General features: G+C 50.1%; 1 protein-coding gene across 5 annotated transcripts in view; it reads right to left on the bottom strand.

Moving 5' to 3' along the window:
* Nucleotides 1-20,865, bottom strand: part of LOC135998732 (protein CEPU-1) — a 285,825-nt gene that overhangs the window by 94,534 nt on the left and 170,426 nt on the right. For 2 of the 5 annotated variants that reach the window (XM_065651898.1, XM_065651900.1), the window contains exon 2: nucleotides 19,644-19,728. In XM_065651898.1, the coding sequence (XP_065507970.1) occupies nucleotides 19,644-19,728 (85 nt within the window). Of the gene's footprint in view, nucleotides 1-19,643; nucleotides 19,811-19,923; nucleotides 19,989-20,865 lie in introns of those variants that run through there. The other 3 variants (XM_065651897.1, XM_065651899.1, XM_065651902.1) reach the window with 2 other exon arrangements.

Below are 20,865 nucleotides of genomic sequence, written 5' to 3'. Positions count from 1 at the left end.
GTCACTTGAAAACCAACTCTGACTTGAGACCAAGTTAATTATCTGTGCTTCGTTGCATCCCTGTTCGCAGCGAGTCCTCCAAGCTGTCTAGGAGAGAACTGCAATATCTCGGGGGGGCACCAGATCCCTTCCTAATAGCTTTCATGTCTTCCTGTATCTTTAAATAATTGAAATCTCTTTGTTGCTAAGTACATCCAAGCAAGAGGGCACTAAAAGTTTTAAGCTCCTCCAGGGAAAGCGGGGCCAGGAAATCTGCACAACTCACAAGATGTCCTGCCACCAAAGTACTTTGTCTCCTCAAACCAAACCAACTACGCCGCTCCTCCGAGCTGCTTGCCTTAATGGCCGTGCTCTCAGGATGCTTCTCGCTACTACGGGAAAGGCATCCTCCTTTATTCATAAAGGCATTTTCAAATCTAGTTTAAAAAAAAAAACACCTTTCAGAGAAGAGCATGATGCCTACAAGGTGCTCCTCCAGAGAGAAGTGGCGACGGGGTAACTCCAGGTTCTCGAAGCTTGTCAGCCCTAGAAAAGCACAGCACAACTTGGACAGATCTGCCTAGACCAGACACAGCAATGGAGAGGTAGTTTACGTCTTTCTGCCCCACAAATTCCCCAAGAGAAGACCTAAAAAGTGTATTTGACAATAGCAGAGCGCTCTTAAAGACCCTAACAGCTTGTTAATGATCCCTAGATGGTGAGTACATGTTCCCTGTGTTAGATGGAACGTGAGCACCAGCCAAGTGCTTTGGCATCCAAGGAATGACCCCAGACAACCGTCCTTTGCTGCAACCGCCAGTTCATGCTTCCGATAACTAAATCCCTGTGCATCACTCCTGATGGAAATAACCATCCATTTATAACTCATTGTAATTACCTGCCTATTTCTGCGTCCTGCCTTCGCAAGGTAGTCTCTCTGCAATTACAGTTAATTGCCTTGATTGCTGCTGCATATTTCAAGAAAGTTCAGAAAATAATACATGAGATGGCGTAGTCAAACAAAGAGCCATATGGAGAGTAGAAAAGAAAGAGTTAACATTTGAGGGGTTTGACTTATTTTTCATTCCTGCCACCAAGGTAAGCCTTAAGCACACCAAAGCCCTTCCAGAACCACAGGCATAAATCTTGACCATTTCTGTAGCAGCCCATGAAACTTTCTTTGGAAAAAAAAAAAAAAAGTCCTAAGGAGCAGCTGAAACAGCTCCCTACAGATGTTCTCAGCATCACGGTAGCGGCGGCAGGTTTATATCCCATGACCTAGGATAACTGCAGATTTCTTTAACCCGTAAGCGACTCATCCTGGGCCGTGCTCTAAATTTCCAAAAGTTGCCAAAATTCGCCCCCCATGGGACTAGAAAACAGGCTTTGAGAGAAGACCAAATGGCAATGCCCGCTCTGGATGCCACCACGAGCCCTCGGTGCCCTCGATTGCCCTCTGCCCATCCTCTGTGGTCCCTCCCAGCCCCATACGCAGCTGTATCCATCCTGTGACGATGCCCAGCAGCTCCTCAATGGTGAGGTCGAGCAGAGCAAAGTCTCCCACCCAACCGCAAACCCCTCAGCTCAGCTTCTTTCGGAAGGGCCATCAATTACCCGGAGCTGTCAGGATGATAAGACAGCCCGGCCTCCACAATAAGGTGAATATTCAGGCTAATAACTTCCCATTAAGCTCCTCGGAGCTGGATGTTTTCCACGCTTTTCTGCAGAGCTGCTGCCAGAGCTTGTTTGCTCCCCTTCCCCAGCTAACTCTGGAAGGGATATGGCTTGAGGCACTGCTGTAAAATAAGCTCTGTACACTCAGCCCTGCCTGGAAATCCTTGGCAGAGCTGGACAGGGAAATGATGACCTCCGGGTTTTTGCTCTAATGCCAGGTTAGCCTTCCTCCTCCTATGGAGGATGACGGCGTTCAATGCAGAAGATTTAAACAACATTTTAAAAAATAAATGAAATAAACCTCTTATCCATCATATTATTGCCTGCAAGTGCATCACTAGCACGTGGATGGCCAGGATGCCATTTCTTCTTGACCTCCACTAACCTTCAAACGTCCTTCCCCACGAATCAAGAGGCAAAACAGGGTTGGCCTCAAGTTCAGGGTTAGCTTATGACACCGAACTGAATATCCAACTTCGCATCCCTCCACTTCTTCAACACATCCTGAATCTCCTGCTCCTCTTCCCAGCGTCTTCTCCCCATCCAGGGCCACCCACCACAATGTCACCACATACACGGGAATGGGAACAAGCTCTTCCCTCCCTTCGCACAAGCCGGGGCTCAGGGCACCACCCCGAACCACTCCATATGTCCTACGTTTCTCAAGAGCACCCAGCAGGGGCTGGACCTGGGAGGGGGCGTTACCTTCAACACATAAAATTTGCTTGAAGAAAAAAAAGAAAAAAAAAAAAATCTCTGATCCATTAATGCTTCATAAAAATTGTACAAGGTTTCTGCTAAGGGAAGGAAAACAAACAGAAATGGTGTCGGCATCCAGACACTCTTTAAATCAAACATTCTTTCTCTAATGCATTATATATATATATATATATTTTTTTTTTTTTTAAAGTACCAACCAGGAAAGCAATCACGCATGAAGCCCACAGCTCCCAGTGCTTCCATTTCCAGCAAAAGAATTTTTCCCAGCTCCCGTCACCCCATCCTGGCTGCATCATCATGTCCCACCAAGTTGCAATGATGGCGAGATGAACAACAAACCCCACCACCCAGACAGCCAAGGATGCTGCATCCCGAGAAGGGTCTATCTACAGGAAAGATGCTTTGATTAATTAACTGTACTGCGCCAGCATCCAGAACCAGAGCGGGATCGATGCACAATGCGCCCGGGGACTCTGAGCATCTTTCTAGCACGTGGGGATAGGTGAGGGAGTGAGGAAGCTCCTGGTCTTCTCTAATAAAAGCAAGGGCTTTTACCCCCACCACAGCTTTAAAACTTCCTTCATTAAAAACCAGAGCCTCGGCTGCTTTTCCAGCAGGGAACGGTGCAGCACGGCAGGGCCAGCAACAAGGTTTGCCATTAAATCAGCTTTTTGTTTTGCAGCTGCGGTCAGTCCAGGCTGAGACATTTGGAAACTGGGTACCAGAGTCAGCTCAGGACCTGTCCAATAATTCCAGGAAAATGTCAAAGGTATTTCTGCAGTATTCACTGTCCAAAAAGGCCCAATAATTTTCTTTTTTTTACCCTTTGTTTGTGTGCTCCCTTTGTATTTCTTCCCTTTCACTGCAGAATCATTCTGCTGCAAACATACACCGTTCCCAAAATCGGGCTTTTTCATAAACAGCATATTAAAAACCAACCCCCCAAAGAAAACTCTGCAACCAAACACAAACCACAGTTATTGAAGAGCTGCCCAGTGACAGCGAGTGATGAAAAACAAGAAAATCAAAAGTAAGGAGGGGGAAAAAAGTAAATAAACAAACCAGTGAGCAAGGTATTCTGCTGAGAATTCAGGAGACATTAAAAAACTAACATCAAGTATATATATATAAAATATACATGAGCTTCATAAATCCACATCATATATAGATATACAGCATTAAATACATATTATTTACTTTACAAAACTTTGACTTTAAAAGTCTGTTTTCAACCATAAATGTTCTTTTTCCCTCTTCTACCTGCCACAGAGCCTGAGAAAGGGAAAAGTTTCTTTTCCTGAAGAACCATGCAGGGCTTTGGGATCGTTCCCAAGGATGGGATGGATGCAGACAAAGCTGGTGATGAAGCCACCAGCATCCCAGAGCAACAAACTCCTGCTTTTTGCTGCCCCCAGCCTCAAGCCCCTCTCATCTCTCACCTCCACCCTCTCTTAAACAAAACCTCTGGAGAGGAAAAAAAGCCGCTTTTGACTGTCGTGGCTATTTCACAGACCTATCTGTGGACATCTAAGCTGGTTAAATAAATAGAGGACCTCCCAAAACACAGATACACGCTGGAGATAAGGCAGATAAGGGGAGTTTCATTTCCACCTCTTATTTTTCTTGCTCCTCTCTCAGACCCCTCTGCACCTCCCAGGCTGCAGCCCAAGATGCTGAGCATTAGCAAAGAGCAACGGGAGAGAAACCCAGAAGCCTAAGAGGAAAAAAAAAATAGCAATAAAGCCTGTGCTGCCTCCATCCCTTGCTCTGGAGAGGGCAGGAGGCTGGTTAATGGATGTCAGTTCTCTTTCCATTGAAGAAAATAAAAATCAATGAAAGCCTCTCAGGCAGGCAGGGCACAGCCACGGCCCCCGTGCTGCCTCATCTTTTTGGCAATCACCACCCCAGCCAGAAAAAGGAGTTTGCACCCACGTTACCCAACACACAAAGCACAGCCAAGCAGCCCTATAGGTCCCTATAGGGGCAGGAGAAAGCGGAGCATCCCTGACCTAACCCTCACCACAGACATTCAATCCTATGGATTCCTGCAGCTGTGCTGGGCTGGGAAGATCCTCAGCTCAAACTGCCACATTGGCAGATGCAATATAAAGATAAAATTATCTTCTGAGCGCCTTTTTATTATTTTTTTTTTCCTGTGGTTTTGCCATCCTGACACACACAGCGCTTTGCTGGCAGAAGGGACCCGCTCCGTAGCACCAGAGTCTGATTTTTCCCTTACTGCTAAGGCATTTCAGCCTCCTCATGCAGAAAAGATGCAGCTCGGACATTTCGTTAACGCTAAAACGAATACTAATGAACTTGCAGGTTGCTGGGTGAGGTACCTAATGACAAGCCACACGCGGAATTGCTTAGCCGAGTCTCCTGGAAGTTAGAGGAATGAGATGCAAATGGACCCAGCATCCAAAAAAAAAAAATCACTAAAACACCCCATTTCTGCTTGGTGAAGTATCAGCTGCATTCCTGCTGCTGAACACGTACGCCGGGCTCTAACACAACGCCCTGATCTATGTTAGATATTTCACATTTTGATCCTATGGCTTCCTCCAAACGCTTGGGTTGGGATGCATCACCTCGACACGCAAGCTAGCCATTTGGACCCCGTTTTTATAGCAAATGGAGAGAAAAACGCACTGCTAGGACGCAATCTGTCTGACCTATTTTAGACATCTGCCTTAGACCAGGATGAATTGCACCCTAAAAAAAATCCCATTGCTCTCCAGCAACTGCAAAGGGGGACGAGACAACACGCTCGGATGCAGACATCGATCATCCCGGACACCTGCAGCTACGGGAGCGAGTACCCCAGATTGCTCCTGCTTCTCTGGGCTCCTACAGAAATTCCAATGGATCCAGAGCAACCCAGCCTTTGAGGTGGCTTTTGCTTTTTTTCCTCTTTTCTAACATTTCATCTCACCTTAGCCTGTGCTGGTCCTCTATGTCGGCCTGTAGCTGATGACAAGGACATGTCTTTGGGAGATGGAGTGGTCCCCTCTCTCTTTCCAAGACCTGCTTAGATCAGGCATCTGATTTTTAGATGCCCAAAGCTAAGACTGATCTGACTGGGTACACCTTGGTTTTAAAACTTTATTTTTTTTAAAACATATCCCGATTCCTGCTAGAATGAGCTTTTGCAACCATCCTCTTTGCCTGTGTGCCTCTGTCTAACAATCTCCCCCAATAATTTGTGAAGCCTTTGGCCAATTTAAACTGAATTTGACAGAGGAACAGATGGCTCAAAGACATTAAGTACCTGCAAGTCTAGCACAGATAGGCAGCCAGGTACAGGAGAGGGACTCCGTGAGTGCCCCGTGGAGGGAAAGGCCACATAAAAATGAGATTCATCCTCATCTGAACCTCAGAGAACCCACACGGCACAAAGCCTTTCCAAACGTCCCCGCCGCAGGCGGCAAGTCATTTACTCCTACTTGGACCAAAATGAAGCAAACTTGTAAGAAACCTGGCTTCATCCCTTTCCCTGCCTGTCAGAGGATGGGTTTTTGCATATGAAAGCAGAGCCTGCGTGACAACTTAGACGAAGGAGGAAAACCAACAAGGAAAGAAAGTCAAGCTGCTGCTGGCACCAAGAAATTAATTGCTGGAAATCTCGCAAACCTTCTCACATTTATCCCAAGGCATTAGACCCTGCAGTCAGGACGAGGGGATGGCTCATGCAGCAAATTTTGGGTGGCTCCATGGAGAGACATTTCTTACATCAAGGGAGGACATGCAGCACATCATCTCGGCGGCAGCGGGCTTGCATAGCATGCTACACGCCACTAATAGAGCTGCTCATCTATTTCCCATCAATGTACCTTTCTAATGAAGGAAAACGGCTTTTTAATAAATAAAACCTTTCACCAAAAATAGCTGCACGGTCATCTATAATCCCCTGGAAACTTTAAAAGGCCCAAAGTCAAGATGCAAAGCACAGAGGAATAGCTAATGGTGGGGGGGTGGTGATGAAACAGCACAGCCGCCCCTAAATCTTCTACAGCGAAAAAAAAAAAACTACACACAAGTCCTTCTGCACACACCTGCAAATGCCTCATCCTCCCATCACCAAAATAACGTCAAAAGCATTTTGCAGACTGACTAATACTCACAAATTCCCAACTCTCAGGCAAGTACTATTGCTCCTATTTCAACACGGCGGGGAAAGAGGCAAAGAGCAGCGAAATTATTTCATCTGAAATAATTTGGAACAAGCAGGACGGAGGATGCAGCAGCCCCCCATTCCCTGCCTGAACTAAAACCGGGGAGGGAAGATGCACCCAGCCATGGTGCAACCTCCACTTTTTGTGTCTATCGGCATCATCTCCCCTTTACTCCGAGTCAAACAGATTTGTCCACAAAACCAGCTGCGGGTGGTGCAGCCTCGCCCAGCAGGTACAGATGGACTCGCTGATCAAGATGAATCATTTGGCACGTTCAGACGACCTGGACGCAACGGCAGAACAGGTTGTTTTTTTTTTTTTTCGCTCAGCGACTCCTCCACGGCTGGGGCATTGGGGGGGAAAAAACACACGAGGAGCCTCAAAAATACAGAAGGACCCCCCCAGCTTGCATCCCCACCAAGGTCTGGCTTGTTTGCTGCACCAAATCCCCCTTCCCCGCTCTCCGACAAGGTTAATAGGGTAGAGAGAGAGCATCTGTTTATGAGAAGGTTATCAAGTGAAAGGCAGTAACGCAGCCTCCAAACCAGCTTTTCATAGCCTCTTACTTATTATTTAATTTGGCTCCAGTACGTGAAATTAGGCTAATGGCTGTTAAGTGGTTAAGGCACGCACATTGTCCATCTGCCGAGAAGGCTCGGGGCCGTTGTTCTGTTTCAAAGGCTAAGGAGGAAAAATAATATGAGAGTTGCATGCTGTTAGTTTGAGAGCTCATAAATGCATTTTCTCCCTCTTTCCCCCGCTTTTTTATTTCTTTTATCCCCAGCGCTTTGCCTGTTGCAGCATTAGGAACTTCTGGAAAGTGAGTTACTGGCTTTTTTTTTTTTTGCCATTGCTGTTGTGCTGCTTTTTTTGCCTTTATGTTTGGTTTTTTTTTTACGGAAGGGAAGGGTGAGCCAGCCGGTTTCAGCAATGCCACAGCTGTTGCAGCCTCCCGATTCAGGCGAGCAAAGTGCAGCATCCCCCGCTTGATACCAGCTGCTTTACGAACGAAACCCCGAGCTCTCGTCTCTTCTCCTTGACACCGGGACTGGCAGCTTGTCTCCATCAACACAACATCATCTTCACGGTTTTCCTTACATGCAATCTGGAGCGCTCAACCCCTCCCCACCTGGATTCCTTGCTGCATTTAATGAGCAACTCCACATATACCACGAAAAATATGTGGTTTCCTACACATTTTAGTCTTAAATGATGCGAGCTCGGGCTGGAGCTCCCTCTTCCCTTTGAGTCTTGCATACGGGCAATGGCCACGCGGATTCTCGGGTGTCTCGTACAAGAGTTGAACTCATTCTGTCATTATTTCAATAATGAAGATCTGAACGAATTCTACACAAGTGACCCAGAGAAAAGGTGGGTAACCTGCACGCAAAACCTGCCCAAAAATCCTCAGAGGAAGATCCCACAGATATCAAAAAACATCTCTACAGCATCACTTTTTGTCCCTTGGTCCCCAGACGTGGTTTGCAAGCTCTGCCCACAGAAGGACAAGGCGTCACTGCTGGATAAAGCTATCATGTGGTTGGACCTGGTTGTACTAAAAGAGGGTGGACGTGGAAGGATCGGGAAGTATCATGGGCATTTTAAGCAGATTTTGGCTATTTTCCCATCATCAGGCACCTGCAACTGCTGCCGTCCATCCCCCCAAAGGCTCACGCATCGTTCGTCGTTGGCATTCGATTTAAGGAAGACGGGGAGGGTCCCCAAAAACCAGAGCCTACATCAGAAAAGAAACCGGGGTGCAGGCTCCGACAAGGTGCATTGCAGTCAAGAAAGGCAAAGGGCCCTTCAGCTGCGGCAAAAAAAATAAATAACAGCCCAAACCCAGCTCTCTTCTCCAAGAGCCGAGCCGTCTCCGAGCGAGAAGGGTTATTTATGGGGACGCGAGGAAGGAGAAGGCAGCTGAAGAGCATTTCTCATTTCCCTCCATTACGGCAACAACCCCACTTGAAATCCAACTTTATTTCTTCCTTCTCGAGCCAAGAGAAAAAAAAAAAAAGTACAAATAAACGCCACAAACAAAGTCAGCCTTCCCTCCCTGGTTATACTCCCTATTTTGCCAGAGGTTAGTGGGGCTGTTGCAAACTCGGGAGAAACAAGCAGCAGTTGGCACCACCCGGAGAAAAGATTAAAGAGTTTGCTAAGGGGTTTGTCCCCCCATTTCTCCCCAAAACCGTCCCCGGTGCCGCTTTTCCTGGGTATCTGCACTCACCATCTGTGCCGGCTCCCGCTGGCTTTATCCCCACCTCCTGCATCTCCCGACAGGTCTGCAGGAATTACCCTCCCCCTGTACTGTATCTGCGTTCATTCCTTAGGTATATAAATGTATATACACACACAAATTCGGTCTCTGTGTGCGACAGCAGCTGGTGCGTGTAGAATGTGAGTGTGCTCGGGGGTGGTTAGTTATAACACTCAAAAAAAACCCCCCAAATTACCACCCATCTATTCATTTCCACGCTGGTCTCCTGGGTTCTTGTTGAACCTCACCCAAAACGCAGCATCCAGACTTCGCTTTTTTGGGGAAAGGATGAGGGGGAAGAAGGAAATTAAACGGAGGAGTGCTGATCGTGAGAATAAAGCTGGAATAAGCACCAAAGCGAGATGCTCAGCCCATGTCCTGCAGCTCTGCACCTGCTTGCACTGACAAATAAATGCAAAGCTGCCGGGGAGTACCAAAAAGAGAGTGGGATTCATGGAAATTTGCTCAGATTTGGCCAACCGGTGCAGAAAACTTCCACTGGTACAGCGATCTCCATTGGCGGGGGGAGTGAGCTCCAGTAATATTTTATTTTTAAGCTGGCAAAACCCCTGCTTTGACACATTTACGCCTGCACGTCTGTACTGTTGCCAGTCCCGCTCCTTCCCCTCGCAGGCTGGTAGGAGCTATTAAGCTATCCTAGCAGAAGTCTGACACCAGGAGAGTTTTGTGTGAATAGCATATCCCGGCAAATCTGCAGGATAGAAAACATCTCAAAATCAGGTTAAGGGATAAATACCGACAAGCCCTGACTGGAGAAAAGAAAGCGTGCCTTCAAACACCTGCGCAAACTGGAGAATTGCTACGGTTTTCCCCCAAAATGATGCTGAAGCAAGTCGGTGGCGATTGAGCTGCGTGGAAGAGCAGAAGAAAGAGGCGATAGCCAAGGTGAAGGAATCGTGTGAACCTCGCCAGGGTTTTACAGACCCTTCAACCTGCACCCAGAGCACAAGGAGCTTCCACCTGAATTTGAGGGAAAATCTGGCAAGGCAGGACTTGCTGGAGCATCCTCCAAGGAGTCCTTCATGCTAACATGCTGCCAGGGAGCATATGCAGGGGAGGGGAAGCATTACAGCACTTTGCTTCTGATCATCAGTGTTTTGAAGGGTTTTCTTGGCCTTAGTCGCCAGCAAATTTGGCAAGAGGTTCCCCCAGCGCTGAGCTGGAAGTTGTAGGGAAGAGGGTGGCTTTATCCAAGACACAAAAATCCAAGGAGATGGCTTTGAACTAAAGCTGACGGGGGGCGAAATGCGAAAGGAAACGTCCTCGTGGGCACGGCAGCTGCTTCGGAGGCAACAGGAAAAATTCGTGGAGATGAGAGTGAGGAGAAGGAGAGTTTTTTCCCAAGCTGCAGGATGGCAGCCTGGAAGGAGAGCTGAGGAGGGCAGGCTCCATCTTTTTCCTCCGATTGCTTTAAGGAAGCTTTGTCCCCCTCCTCTCCTCTCAGGGGAGCGGTGAAGAAGCACGAGATGCTCGTTGCCTGCAGCCTCGCCGGTGGGACAAGAAATTGCTCTGTCCCTGCTGGGATCTGCAGCCCGGGAATGATGGATGAAAGGGAGGGAGAGGAGGAGGAGGACGAAGCTGCGTCTTAAGGCTCTGCAGCAGCAAATGGCCTCGGCGATTAAAACTGAGTGGGCAGTTGTGTATCACGCTGGATTTTCTGCCTGTTTCATCACTAGCAGTGACTCAGGAATATTCTTCATCGCCCTCAAGCGAGGATATGATCATTTTCTGCCACTTGAGATGAAGCTAATTTTACAGCAGCTTTAGAGAGAGAGATGTCATGTGCTGATGTCTGTGCTGCCTGCACCACACATCAATGCAGCATGGCAAGGCTACCGGTGTGACTGCTGAAAGTTATACCCCTGAGACTGGGAAAGAAACACCGTGGACCAAGGGAGGGCTGATTTGGAGTTGCGAGGGTCCCTGGAAGATGAGAAAAGCAGTACAGGATCTAGACTTCCCAGCAAGGAGAAACACAAGAGCATCCCCTCTCCAGTCAGGTTTGTTAGGAGGAGAAGCATCCAGAGTGCCTGAAGGTTTTGAATAAGTTCCTAATAAAACAAGCACACTGAGCAAGGGACAGATCTCACTGCTCAAATCCAAATCAGTCCCAAAGAGACCAAATTTACCAAAACTAGACCCTGATGTGTGAGGAGCTCACGCTCCAATGCAGAAAGCATTCGCGGTGCCAGTGTCAAATCGCTCCTTTGGCTCAGCAAAGCCCAGGCCTGGCTGGGTCCCCATCCCACCCTACCTGGCCTCCCCATCTCTTCCTACCTGGGCTCCCCATCCCATTCTACCTGCTGGGACAAGGTGGCAGAAGAACCGATGCCACCACCAGCATCGCAACCTGGACCGCCCGGGATCCTGGCTGGGAACCCACCAGCCCTACAGCCGCATTCAGATGGGTTTTCTTGCTCACCGATCGGGCTATTTATTTATTTTTGAGATGCAAAAGCTGCCTTCGCACCAGGCGCTGGCAATGCCCAGCGCAAAGCCGTGGTCTCCCGGTCGGCGGGCTATTCCTTGACAGCCCTGGCTTCAGGAGCTAACTGGCAGTGGGAGCTGCGTTTGCAGGGGAAACGGAGCGGTACTGCCAGCTTTTAGTGACAAAAGCAGTGTTTATAACAGGCGCGGTGACAGCTGTCCGAATGCCACATTTATTTACACAACGTTAGTTAAATTACTGACAGTTGGCGCTGCAAAGGGAAGCTGAGAGGAAGAGTTGACGTGTCCCCATCGGGCTGTCACGCCGGGGGGTTTCTTTGTGCTCAGGACATCGCTCTGCACCTTCCCTTCCAACCCAACCCACGAGGGGTTCATGTCGCAGCTCCCACCGACCCCGGAGGGTCAGTCCCAGCAAGGTGAGTGGAGTTTCTCCCAACGCAGTGCGTTGCCATCAAGCCTTGGGTCTTTTCTAGAAGATTTCTAGATCTTTATCACTCTGTGGTCTCTTCAGACCTTGGCCAGCAGTTGAGATGACTTAGGGCAGGGCCACCTCAATGGATGGAGGTCACCAGGTGGACCTCGGAATGGCCAAAAACATCCATCACGCTGGTTTCAGACTTCGAGAGGTGTCTGAGGTGAAGGCCGCATGTCTCACAATACAACATCAACAGTCTGCACGCTGCTGCCTTTAAACCAGCAAGGAAATTGCAGCTGCTGCCCTCCACGAGCCAAGGACAAGCTGGGAAATTTAGGAGACCCAACTGACATGCACCAGTGAAGGCATCTCCCTCAACCAATCACCTCCATGACCAAGCAATAACAGCCCAAGACAGGATGTTGACCTTCTGACCATGTCCCACCCTGCCCTAGAGTACAAGCATCTAGAAAGAAGAGAGGTTTTCTTTAATTCCACAAGCAGACAAGACGCCTTTTGCTCCTCGTGTTTGTAGAGGACTAAATCACACCACCCAACATCATCTCCAAACCGCTCCCTCCCAACTCTGCCCCGTTTTGCCCCGACTCTCAGACCGCGCAAGTTTGCTGAACAAACAGGGTCACAACGTGCATTGGCCAGCCTAAGATTTGGCCTTGGAAAACAGATTTCAATATCAGTTTGGTCTGATTCAAAGCAGAACAGCTTCTCCAACTAGAAGATGGCAAGAAGACAGACAGAAAAAGTGACTCCAAAATGTGGAGCCGTTCAGAGGTGAGAAGGAAAAGACTTTTTTCCAGCTAAAGGGAAACTCTGTGTATCCAGAAAACCTTCCTGAGATTGAATGAAATCAAAATCACACTATTTCCTATTAGACACTTTAAACCCCAAAATCTTGGCTCAGCTTAATCAGAGTGTTGCCTGTAAAATTTGACAAGATGCTTCAATGAACTCATAGCTCAAATTAAAAGATATAAACACTGTTTTTCCAAACAAACACATATCTGCCCTTTTCCCAACTGGGAAATGCTCAACTAAATATTTTTGCAGTCAAGGTACGCAAGAAAGAAACAGATTTTTTAGTAAAAGGTCTGTTTCAGACATAAGAATTTGTAATTTCTCATGTCACAAACTGTACAAGCCTAAAATTTTTTACTAAAAGTACAAGGTGTAGGTGCTTGCCTAGCTCCCACTAAATTGCAATGCAAGAGAAGCATCAAACCTTTAGAGACTTGGAAAATACTTGCTCAAATTTTCACCTAGGTCACTCTTCCTTTGAACTCACCGAGAGCTTTGTACTGGAGTCTAAGTGAGGAACAGGGATGAAAGATAATATAGATTATCCCGGAATAAAGCCCTACACCTCTAATTTACTGAATTTGGAGGATTCAAGTGTAAGAACCCAAATATGGCTTCTAATATTAGTGCTGTTCCTATCTGGAGGTCCAAACCACCTTGAGATTTGGCAGCGGCTCTGAATCTGGAGCTGCCCTGCTCTTCTTTCGTACCTTTGAGAATTTGCTTTTCTTCACAGCTTTCTATCATGCTTCTTATTAGAGAAGTGCAAGAAACATAAGTCGGAAAAACATATCGGTTTTGCTGAACAGAGGATGTGAAGCTGGGGAAAATAATGATCCCACCAGGAAAAAAAAAATAAAGAAAAAAAAAAAAGAGACTGAAAAACCTAAAGTAATGTTTGGATCATGTCCGGGGCTCTGCATGTATCTGATAAAACAGACGCAGGTGTCAGAGCCATTTATGGCTGCAGACACGGAGCTGGGCAAAATCTCCCATCTCTGGGAGGAAAATAAAAATTAAAAAAAAAAAATAAAAAACAACTGTGATATTTCACCAGCTGCTCATGTTGGAAGGTGGCTTTATTCCTTATTTACTCTGTGCTCATTGACATGCAGAGCTGGACTCGCACGTCTCCTGCTTGACCCTTGGTGTCTTTTCCTACCCAGCTCTGTCCCCAAAGGTGTCCCCAAAGGTGTCCCCACCTCCAGACCAGGCTCAGCTCTCAGACCCCATCTCCATCCCACCGACACTGGCTTTTCCAGGGGAAAATCCAGCTCTCAAGTCAAGTCCAGCCTTTCTGTATCTGCTCTTGTGCCTCCTCTCTTTGCACATCAACTAACGACTGCTGGTGGCGAAAGCCAACCCCACTCACCGCCAGCTGATGAATCCTTATTTAAAGCAAGGTTTTTAATATACTAATGATTAAGATGCGTTTGGCATTTCAGCAGACGCTGCAGCATGCAGACGGCTAAGCCTGAGTCTCAGACATGCTCCTTTGCAGCCCTGCACCTCTGAAAACTAAGCCTAAGGAGAGCAACGAGGTATTTCCCATTTGCTTCGCAAAGGTGCCGCATGCAACAAACTCTGTTAGGAGAGGGTTTTCTGCATTGCTATTCCACCCACAACCCCTTAACAGTTTACATATTGTAGCAAGGCTAAAATAATGCTGTCTTCCGACCCGATCCCCAGTCCATTACAGTTAAGATAAAGACTTGTGGTGACACTAATGAGCAGTGGATCAGCCCCTTTGTCGCCATAAATCTCTCTATTGCACTGGTGGGATTGCGTTTTCCCATTTGCTTGTTTGTTTGGCTCTGTGTTCTCATTACAATTTCTATTAGCCCGTTCTCCCACTGATGTGGTCATAGATTAGTGCCTTCCCAATTTTCTCCTTTCCTCCTGAAGGAAAATAAGGGGGTCTGAGCTCAAACTGACAGGCTTAGGTGGGTCTGGGAGGAGGCAAGAACAACTCGACTAGATCAAGAGGCGGATTTTTCCAACAGCAGAAGCTGGAGTAACCCCAGCGAAGCCAACGGAAGAGAGATTTAGGCAAGCTGAACAAGAGCCCATCCCCAAGCAGCTCTGCAGGACCACAACCATACACCACATACAATTCCTGCCACCTCCAACTGAAAAATGCTCCCCTAGACTCCAAGCAAGGGCAGGAGACACGCGGACATCTGAGATGCCCTCCAGTAGGATGCTCTGAGCCTTTTCCTTACAGAGGGATGCATCCCGCCACAAAAAGCCTGCGACGCAAGCAGATGAGTCACCGAGCCAGAGAAAGGAAAGGTTGTGATTGCCGCAGATGAATATATACATGTACAGGTCCTAGGAGGGTGCCGAACGTCACGTAAGGAGTGGAAAAAGAACTGAACCTCCGTTTAATAGCCCTGGCTTGACAATTAGAAATGCCACCCCAGCGATAGGCCAACTCTGCCACCTGCAAAGCTGCTCTGACCTCCCTTCCTCCCTATCCCAGAGGAGCAGGGTGCAAGTCTGTTTGACTTAAATCTCTCCAGACCAAAGATGCTTAACCCTATGATGAAGACGACAGCTCCAGAAAAGCAGATTTGTCCCCCAGGAGACCTCAGCCCAGCTCCAGTGAACCAGAAGCAGCAGCTCTACCAGGAGAGCTATAAAGGGAAACCCTCCTCTGGCACAGCAATCAGGAGCTTGTCTCATCTCAGATGGAAATTGCACTCACAAAGAAAAAAAAAAAAAAAAAAAATCCATGCATATGACAGCTTTTTTCCCCACTTTAAGCTGATTCCATCTCCGAGATGGGAGAGAGGTGGCGAAGATTTGCTGACATGTCACTTTAGCAATAAACTCCCCTTTCAAAAACATGCCGTCGCAAGCAAAGCAAATCGACTCGTGAGCTCCGAGCAGCCACACGTGGGCATCGTCGGGGGTCCTGCAGCCCCTCCGATGGAGCATCTCCAGGAACACGGCAAGAAAACCCTGGCCAGAAAGAAGGACCCAGCATCTTCACCTTAATATGGTGATTTTATTCCTTAACCCTCAGGAAGAAGAAGGAGAGAGGTTTGAAGAAGGTGAGCGTGCTGGGTGCTGAAGGAGTCGAGAGAATAAACTTTGGTTGATAATACGAGTCTGCAGCTCAGCTCCATCCTCACAGGACCGCTGGGGCTGGTCCCACCTAAGCCCAGAATTCCTTCGCTGCTCAGTAACAATAGAAAGCAAAGTAATTACACCTTGGCCTCTGCATCCTGCAAACCTGAGTTATAATCCCCTGGTCGGGGTTGGGAAGAGGGCTGGGAAGCAACCGGGACCTTCGGTGTCTACAGGGTGAGACACTGAAATAAATAATTGTAGCAGGACAAAAAATTTCAGGAACAACCTCTGCCCTGTTTTGATTTCATTATTATTCGCACCAAGAGCCCAGTGCCATGCCAAGCGCCCAGCAGCGCCCTGCTGCCCCTCATCACTCAGTGCTGATGTTGCAAGGATGGCAAATGTCACTTTCTTGGGGACAGAGAGCCTGGAGGGCGTTCCCCTGTCCCCTGGCAGGCTTTCCACACTCATCGACTGCAAACCACAAAGGCAGCTGCCCAAAACCTCAGTGAAGAATCGTCATTGCTCAAGCCCTGCCTGGGCACAGGGGGACACAGCCTCCCCTGGGACCCCAGCTGGAACACACCCCACTGGTACCCACCAGAAACCAGCCCTGTTTTTCATATTAATAAGAACACAAAAAGGCAAATTCCCATAGATAAAGGGGGAAATACGGGGCAAGCAAGAATCACAGAAAACAGACCCATTTCCGACAAATATTCTCTTCTGCTTAGCAAACAAGCACTTGCTGTTTGCATCCATCAAACAAAACATGCTTGATTTTGTTTTGTTTCATGGCCAAGTTATCGTTTCTCCAAAATTATTTCAAGAGCACAACGGGAGCAAAATAAATTTGCAAAACAGGCTTAAGTAAACCATGGCAGATCTCAGTGGCAAAGTGCACGGCCCTTTTCAAAGCCCGAGTGGAAACCACGGGAAACATCAGCCTTGAAAAAAATTTTAAAAGCTTTGACTCATATTAAACTCAAGATTTGACTTTTAGCATTAGAATCAAACGGGGAACAAGTCAAGGAATCGCATCACTCTGCCAAGAAAACCAGAGGACATGTAGCAAGGAGCCTGTGAAAGAAGTGGCCCTTGCCCTATAGCCAGATCTGCTCGACATCTGCCTGGGGCACCGGCAAATTTGGGGGATATCAGGCAAAAGTCTGTGCACGCTGCTGGGATTGTCAGAGCCTCGCTGTGGAAAGTGCTGACTGATGCCAATTAAAGTGAAATCATAATCAAGCCATTTGTTTTTATGCGGAGAGAATCGCTCTGAAGGTCTCGGCAATGCCTGGACTTGGTTCAAGTGCTGGATCAAAGTTCAGGACGGGTCTTTTCCAGCATGAACCACCAAGAATAAATCCTGCCCCTCCTATCCCAGATGGTAGCCCTATCCCAAGGTCCAAACCTAGACTTAAACTTAATACAGCAATCTAAAGTGCTGGTACCAAAGCAAGGCACATGTCTGTATCCTCCGGAGACAGAAGAAAATATCTGAAGATCTCTGGTGACTGGTCCTAAACTGACTCCTAATGGTACATTTACGGCAGCTGGATTCGCACGGAGCAAAGCCTGTGCCCTTTCCAACGGGGGAATCTCCTGACAGCCGTCAATCCAGCTCCTTTCTCCGGCACCGAATTAGCTCTGCTGGGAGGGAACGGAGACAAGAAGAGCCTCCTTGGCCAGGAGTTTGGAGTCCTCGGCGTCCCACCACCCCAGATAAAATAACCTATTTCCAACAGCAAAGCCCTTTTTCTCTGTGGGCAACGGGACTTCCTGAGCACTTCAGAGAAACAGCGAGTTCTGCTGCAAACTTTTCAGCTTGCTCTCCCTTTTGTCACCTGTGGAAAACCAAGAAGCGACCTCTAGAAACATCTCTTTCCTTCCAAATCCTTGGCTGCAACTCACCGTCTCCCCACCCCGCATGGAAACGAGTGGGAAAAGAGGAGACCCTATGTTTTCCACCCTTCCCGCGCACCCTTGCAGGGCTGCTGGGGTCCGCTGAAGCTTTTCTGCGGAACATTGCTATTCTGAACAAGTTAACTCCTCCACAATGAATCGATGGTTACACCGGGCTGGGAGGGGACAGGAAGATTCACGCTTCCTCAGTTTTCTTCTCTGGAAATGTGTGGTTTTCATGCGTTCTTCTCCTTTCGGCTCCCGCCACAGCGCGGCTGCAGGGACCAGGACCTACTGAGAGATGCAGCAATGTACCACAGACTAACCGCTCCCACCCCAAACCAGAAGGAAAATGCCCCAAAATGCCAGCGTAAAACACAATCCTCCACCTCTCCGGCTACCAAACCAGTGCACCGAGCCGGCAGCAGCAGCAAGGCATTGATTTCCAAGAGCAACGCCCGCTCTAGGGGCAGGACAGCAGGAATATCACCCGCACAGTGGGAATATCATCCACACAGTTTGCACACTCCGAAGCCCACGAGCCCGTCTCCTCAGGCACATTCCTACTGACAAAGCATCTGTGTAAGGACACAGACGTCCCTGGCCACCAGACCGGCTCCCCAGCTGAACTGGGATGCGCATCCAGCAGCTCTGGGGAGGTGACAAACAGCCGCTGTCCCTCTCCAGGGCCACCTCCCAGGCGCAGGATTTGTCCCCCTTCCCACCAGGCCAGACGACAGAAGGAAAACATCCCTCCTGCTGACTCACCCCGGTTTTCCTTTGTTCTCCACCCAGCGCCCGGTGCCGGGGCAGAGCACCAGCATTATCTGTGCTGGGAAACCTGTGCCAGAAACCCTTTGCAGGCCCCCACCAGAGCACGAGCAATTCACCTCCTTCCACGAAGTTTGCACAAGCTACTTTATTTTTTTAATTATTTTTTAGCTAAGCTCAGTGGGGCCAATTCCTAAGCCAGACACCCCGTCCTCCACCCTCGGCCACCCATTTCCAAGCCTCTTTGCCCAGTCGTGCCGTGACGCAAGAGAAATCCAGAGGAACGGCCACGACACAGCTCCCTCCCTCCAGGGAACATGCAAGGGCTCGGGGGGGGTAGCAGCTCAGCTGCAAACAGCTGAGTTGCAGGAAATACACAAGGAGGGGATTCACATTTCCAGGGGCTAAACCCAGCCTGTGATTTAAGTCCTCCCGCCGCTTAAAAAGAGCCCTGCCTGAAATTCCTCCTCAGGTTTTTCTTGCCCTGGCTTGGCCCTGCTCCACTCGCTGGCGTAAAGCAGGAGCGCAGATCTCGCCGCACACACCCAGCTGGCCCCGCAGATGTTGGTGTCACCTAACGCAACGCGCCGGCGGAGCAAAGTCACTCCCGAGCATGCTGGAGTTGCAAGCGCCGCTTCCCAGCGCCGCAATTAAAACCTGGCTTTATTATTTTTCATGTCCCTATCAAACATCCTCTGGGATGACTGCGCCCATCTGCTGCGAGGAGAGGGACGAGTATTTGGGCATAAGACATCCCAGAAGTTACGCTGATCAAAATTCCAGTTTCCTCGGCAGCCCCTGCACCTCTCAGGTTGCCGCTGCAGGTGACAGGACCCCGCTGCAACGCCCAGCCCCACCTTGCCCCCCACCTCAGAGAGTTAAAGCTGGCAGGGAGCAGCAACCCCCTACCTGGAGCCAGCCCCATCCCAGCAGGTCTGGGCAGGGGAGAAGGCATGAAACCCAATGCGGGGGTCAATAACTCCCCCTGTCACCAGGCTGGGCTGGTTTACACACATAAAGGCACCCCGGGCGCTGTATCCCAGGAGCACAGTGATGTTTATCCCCAACAAACGCAACCAAAGTACCCGAGCCATGACTACCGACAACAGGAGCCTCACACCGGGGCAGGGCAGGGGGCCAAGAGGGAATCACACTCCCTTTTTTTTCATCCTAGAGACAAACAGCGGAGGCTGAGCCAAAGCCCAGTCCCCCAGCACCCAAATCTCCCTCTCGGCTTGCTGCCCAGCGCCCACCCTGCACCGCCGATCCACACGATGCGTCCCCCGTGGGGAAACTGAGGCACGTCCCAGAAGACACCGGCCGCCCTCCCCGTCCAGCAGGTCGCCTCCCATGCCCCAAAAGGCAGAAATCCGGCTGCTCCTACCTGAGCGTGGCACTCTCCCCTTGCCGCACTGTCACGTTGTCCATAGCTTTGGGGAAGGTGGCATCTCCGCTGCGCACGGGCACTCCTGCGGGCACAAGGAAGAGCAGCCTGAGACAGAGGACGACCAGGCACCTCCAGGGCAGGGCTAAGCACCCACCGACCCCCATCCTGGGCAGCAGGGACTTTTCCGACAGGCAAAAAACACACCCGAAAAGGGGGAAGGGGGGGGGAAAGGAGGGAGGGGGTGCGTGTGTGTGGGGACGGGGGGGAGCAAAACCACCGGGGCGAGCGATGCGGAGCTCCACGGAGATCAGGAGAGCCCCCGGCAAGGCAGGCTGCGAGCTCTGAGCCTGCCGAGCGGCATCCGAGGGAGTCCCCAGGATCCTCGGGTGAGGGAGGAGGACGGGAGGGCCGGGAGGGAGGAGGAGGAAGAGGAGGAGGAGGAGAAGTGGCAAAGGTGCCGGACGCTGGACGAGCCGGTTCTTCCCGGGCAGCAGAGTCCGAGGAGGCGCCGGGGGAGCCGCCCGGCTGCGCCCCCCCCGCTCCTCCCGAGTTCGCAGCGCAGTCCAAAAAACCAGTAAAAACCCAACAACAACAAAACAGCCCCGGCACACGAGTCCAGACGCAAAAAGGCACAGCGGGCAAAGGCCTCCGAGGCGCCCAGCAGTTCCTTCTCCACCAGCCCCGTTGTCGCGTCCCAAAGGCGGGTTGGTCCAGGCGGGATGAAGGATGCGGGGTGGAGGGGGGAATGTCTGGCGGGATGTGGGGGTGCCGGAGCCCCCAAGCTGCCCGTTCAGCCGCAAAGCGGGGAGCAGGGGGCGCGGGGGAGCGGCGGCGGCAGCATCCCAGCCCCGCCGGCCGGCAGCATCCCCGGGCGGGGCGCAGGCTGAGTGCCCGGGGTTGTCATGGCAGCGGCTCCATCCCTGGCCGGCACTCGGGCTCCCGCACGCCCCGAGCCCCGCACACCCGCGGAGGGGAGCGGAGCGATGCGCAGGCTGCCCACGCCAGCCTTAACCCCTGCCGCGCCGCGCTCCTCGGGGGACGAGATGTCAGGAACCCCCCCCTCGCTTCCCCAGCGTGCTTACCTGCACCCAGCACCTCTAACATATGCCCTCCTCTACCTCCGCGCCATCCCCTCCCCGAGCAGCAAAGCCATTACGCACGAGGGGAAACTGAGGCACGGGACGATTTTTCTTCCCCCCCTCCCCATCCAAGTCAGGCG

This window comes from Caloenas nicobarica, chromosome 26 (assembly GCF_036013445.1).
Source record: "Caloenas nicobarica isolate bCalNic1 chromosome 26, bCalNic1.hap1, whole genome shotgun sequence".
Classification (NCBI taxonomy): Eukaryota; Metazoa; Chordata; class Aves; order Columbiformes; family Columbidae; genus Caloenas; species Caloenas nicobarica.
Note: the sequence above shows the minus strand (reverse complement) of the source record. Positions and strands in the feature narration are given on the sequence as shown.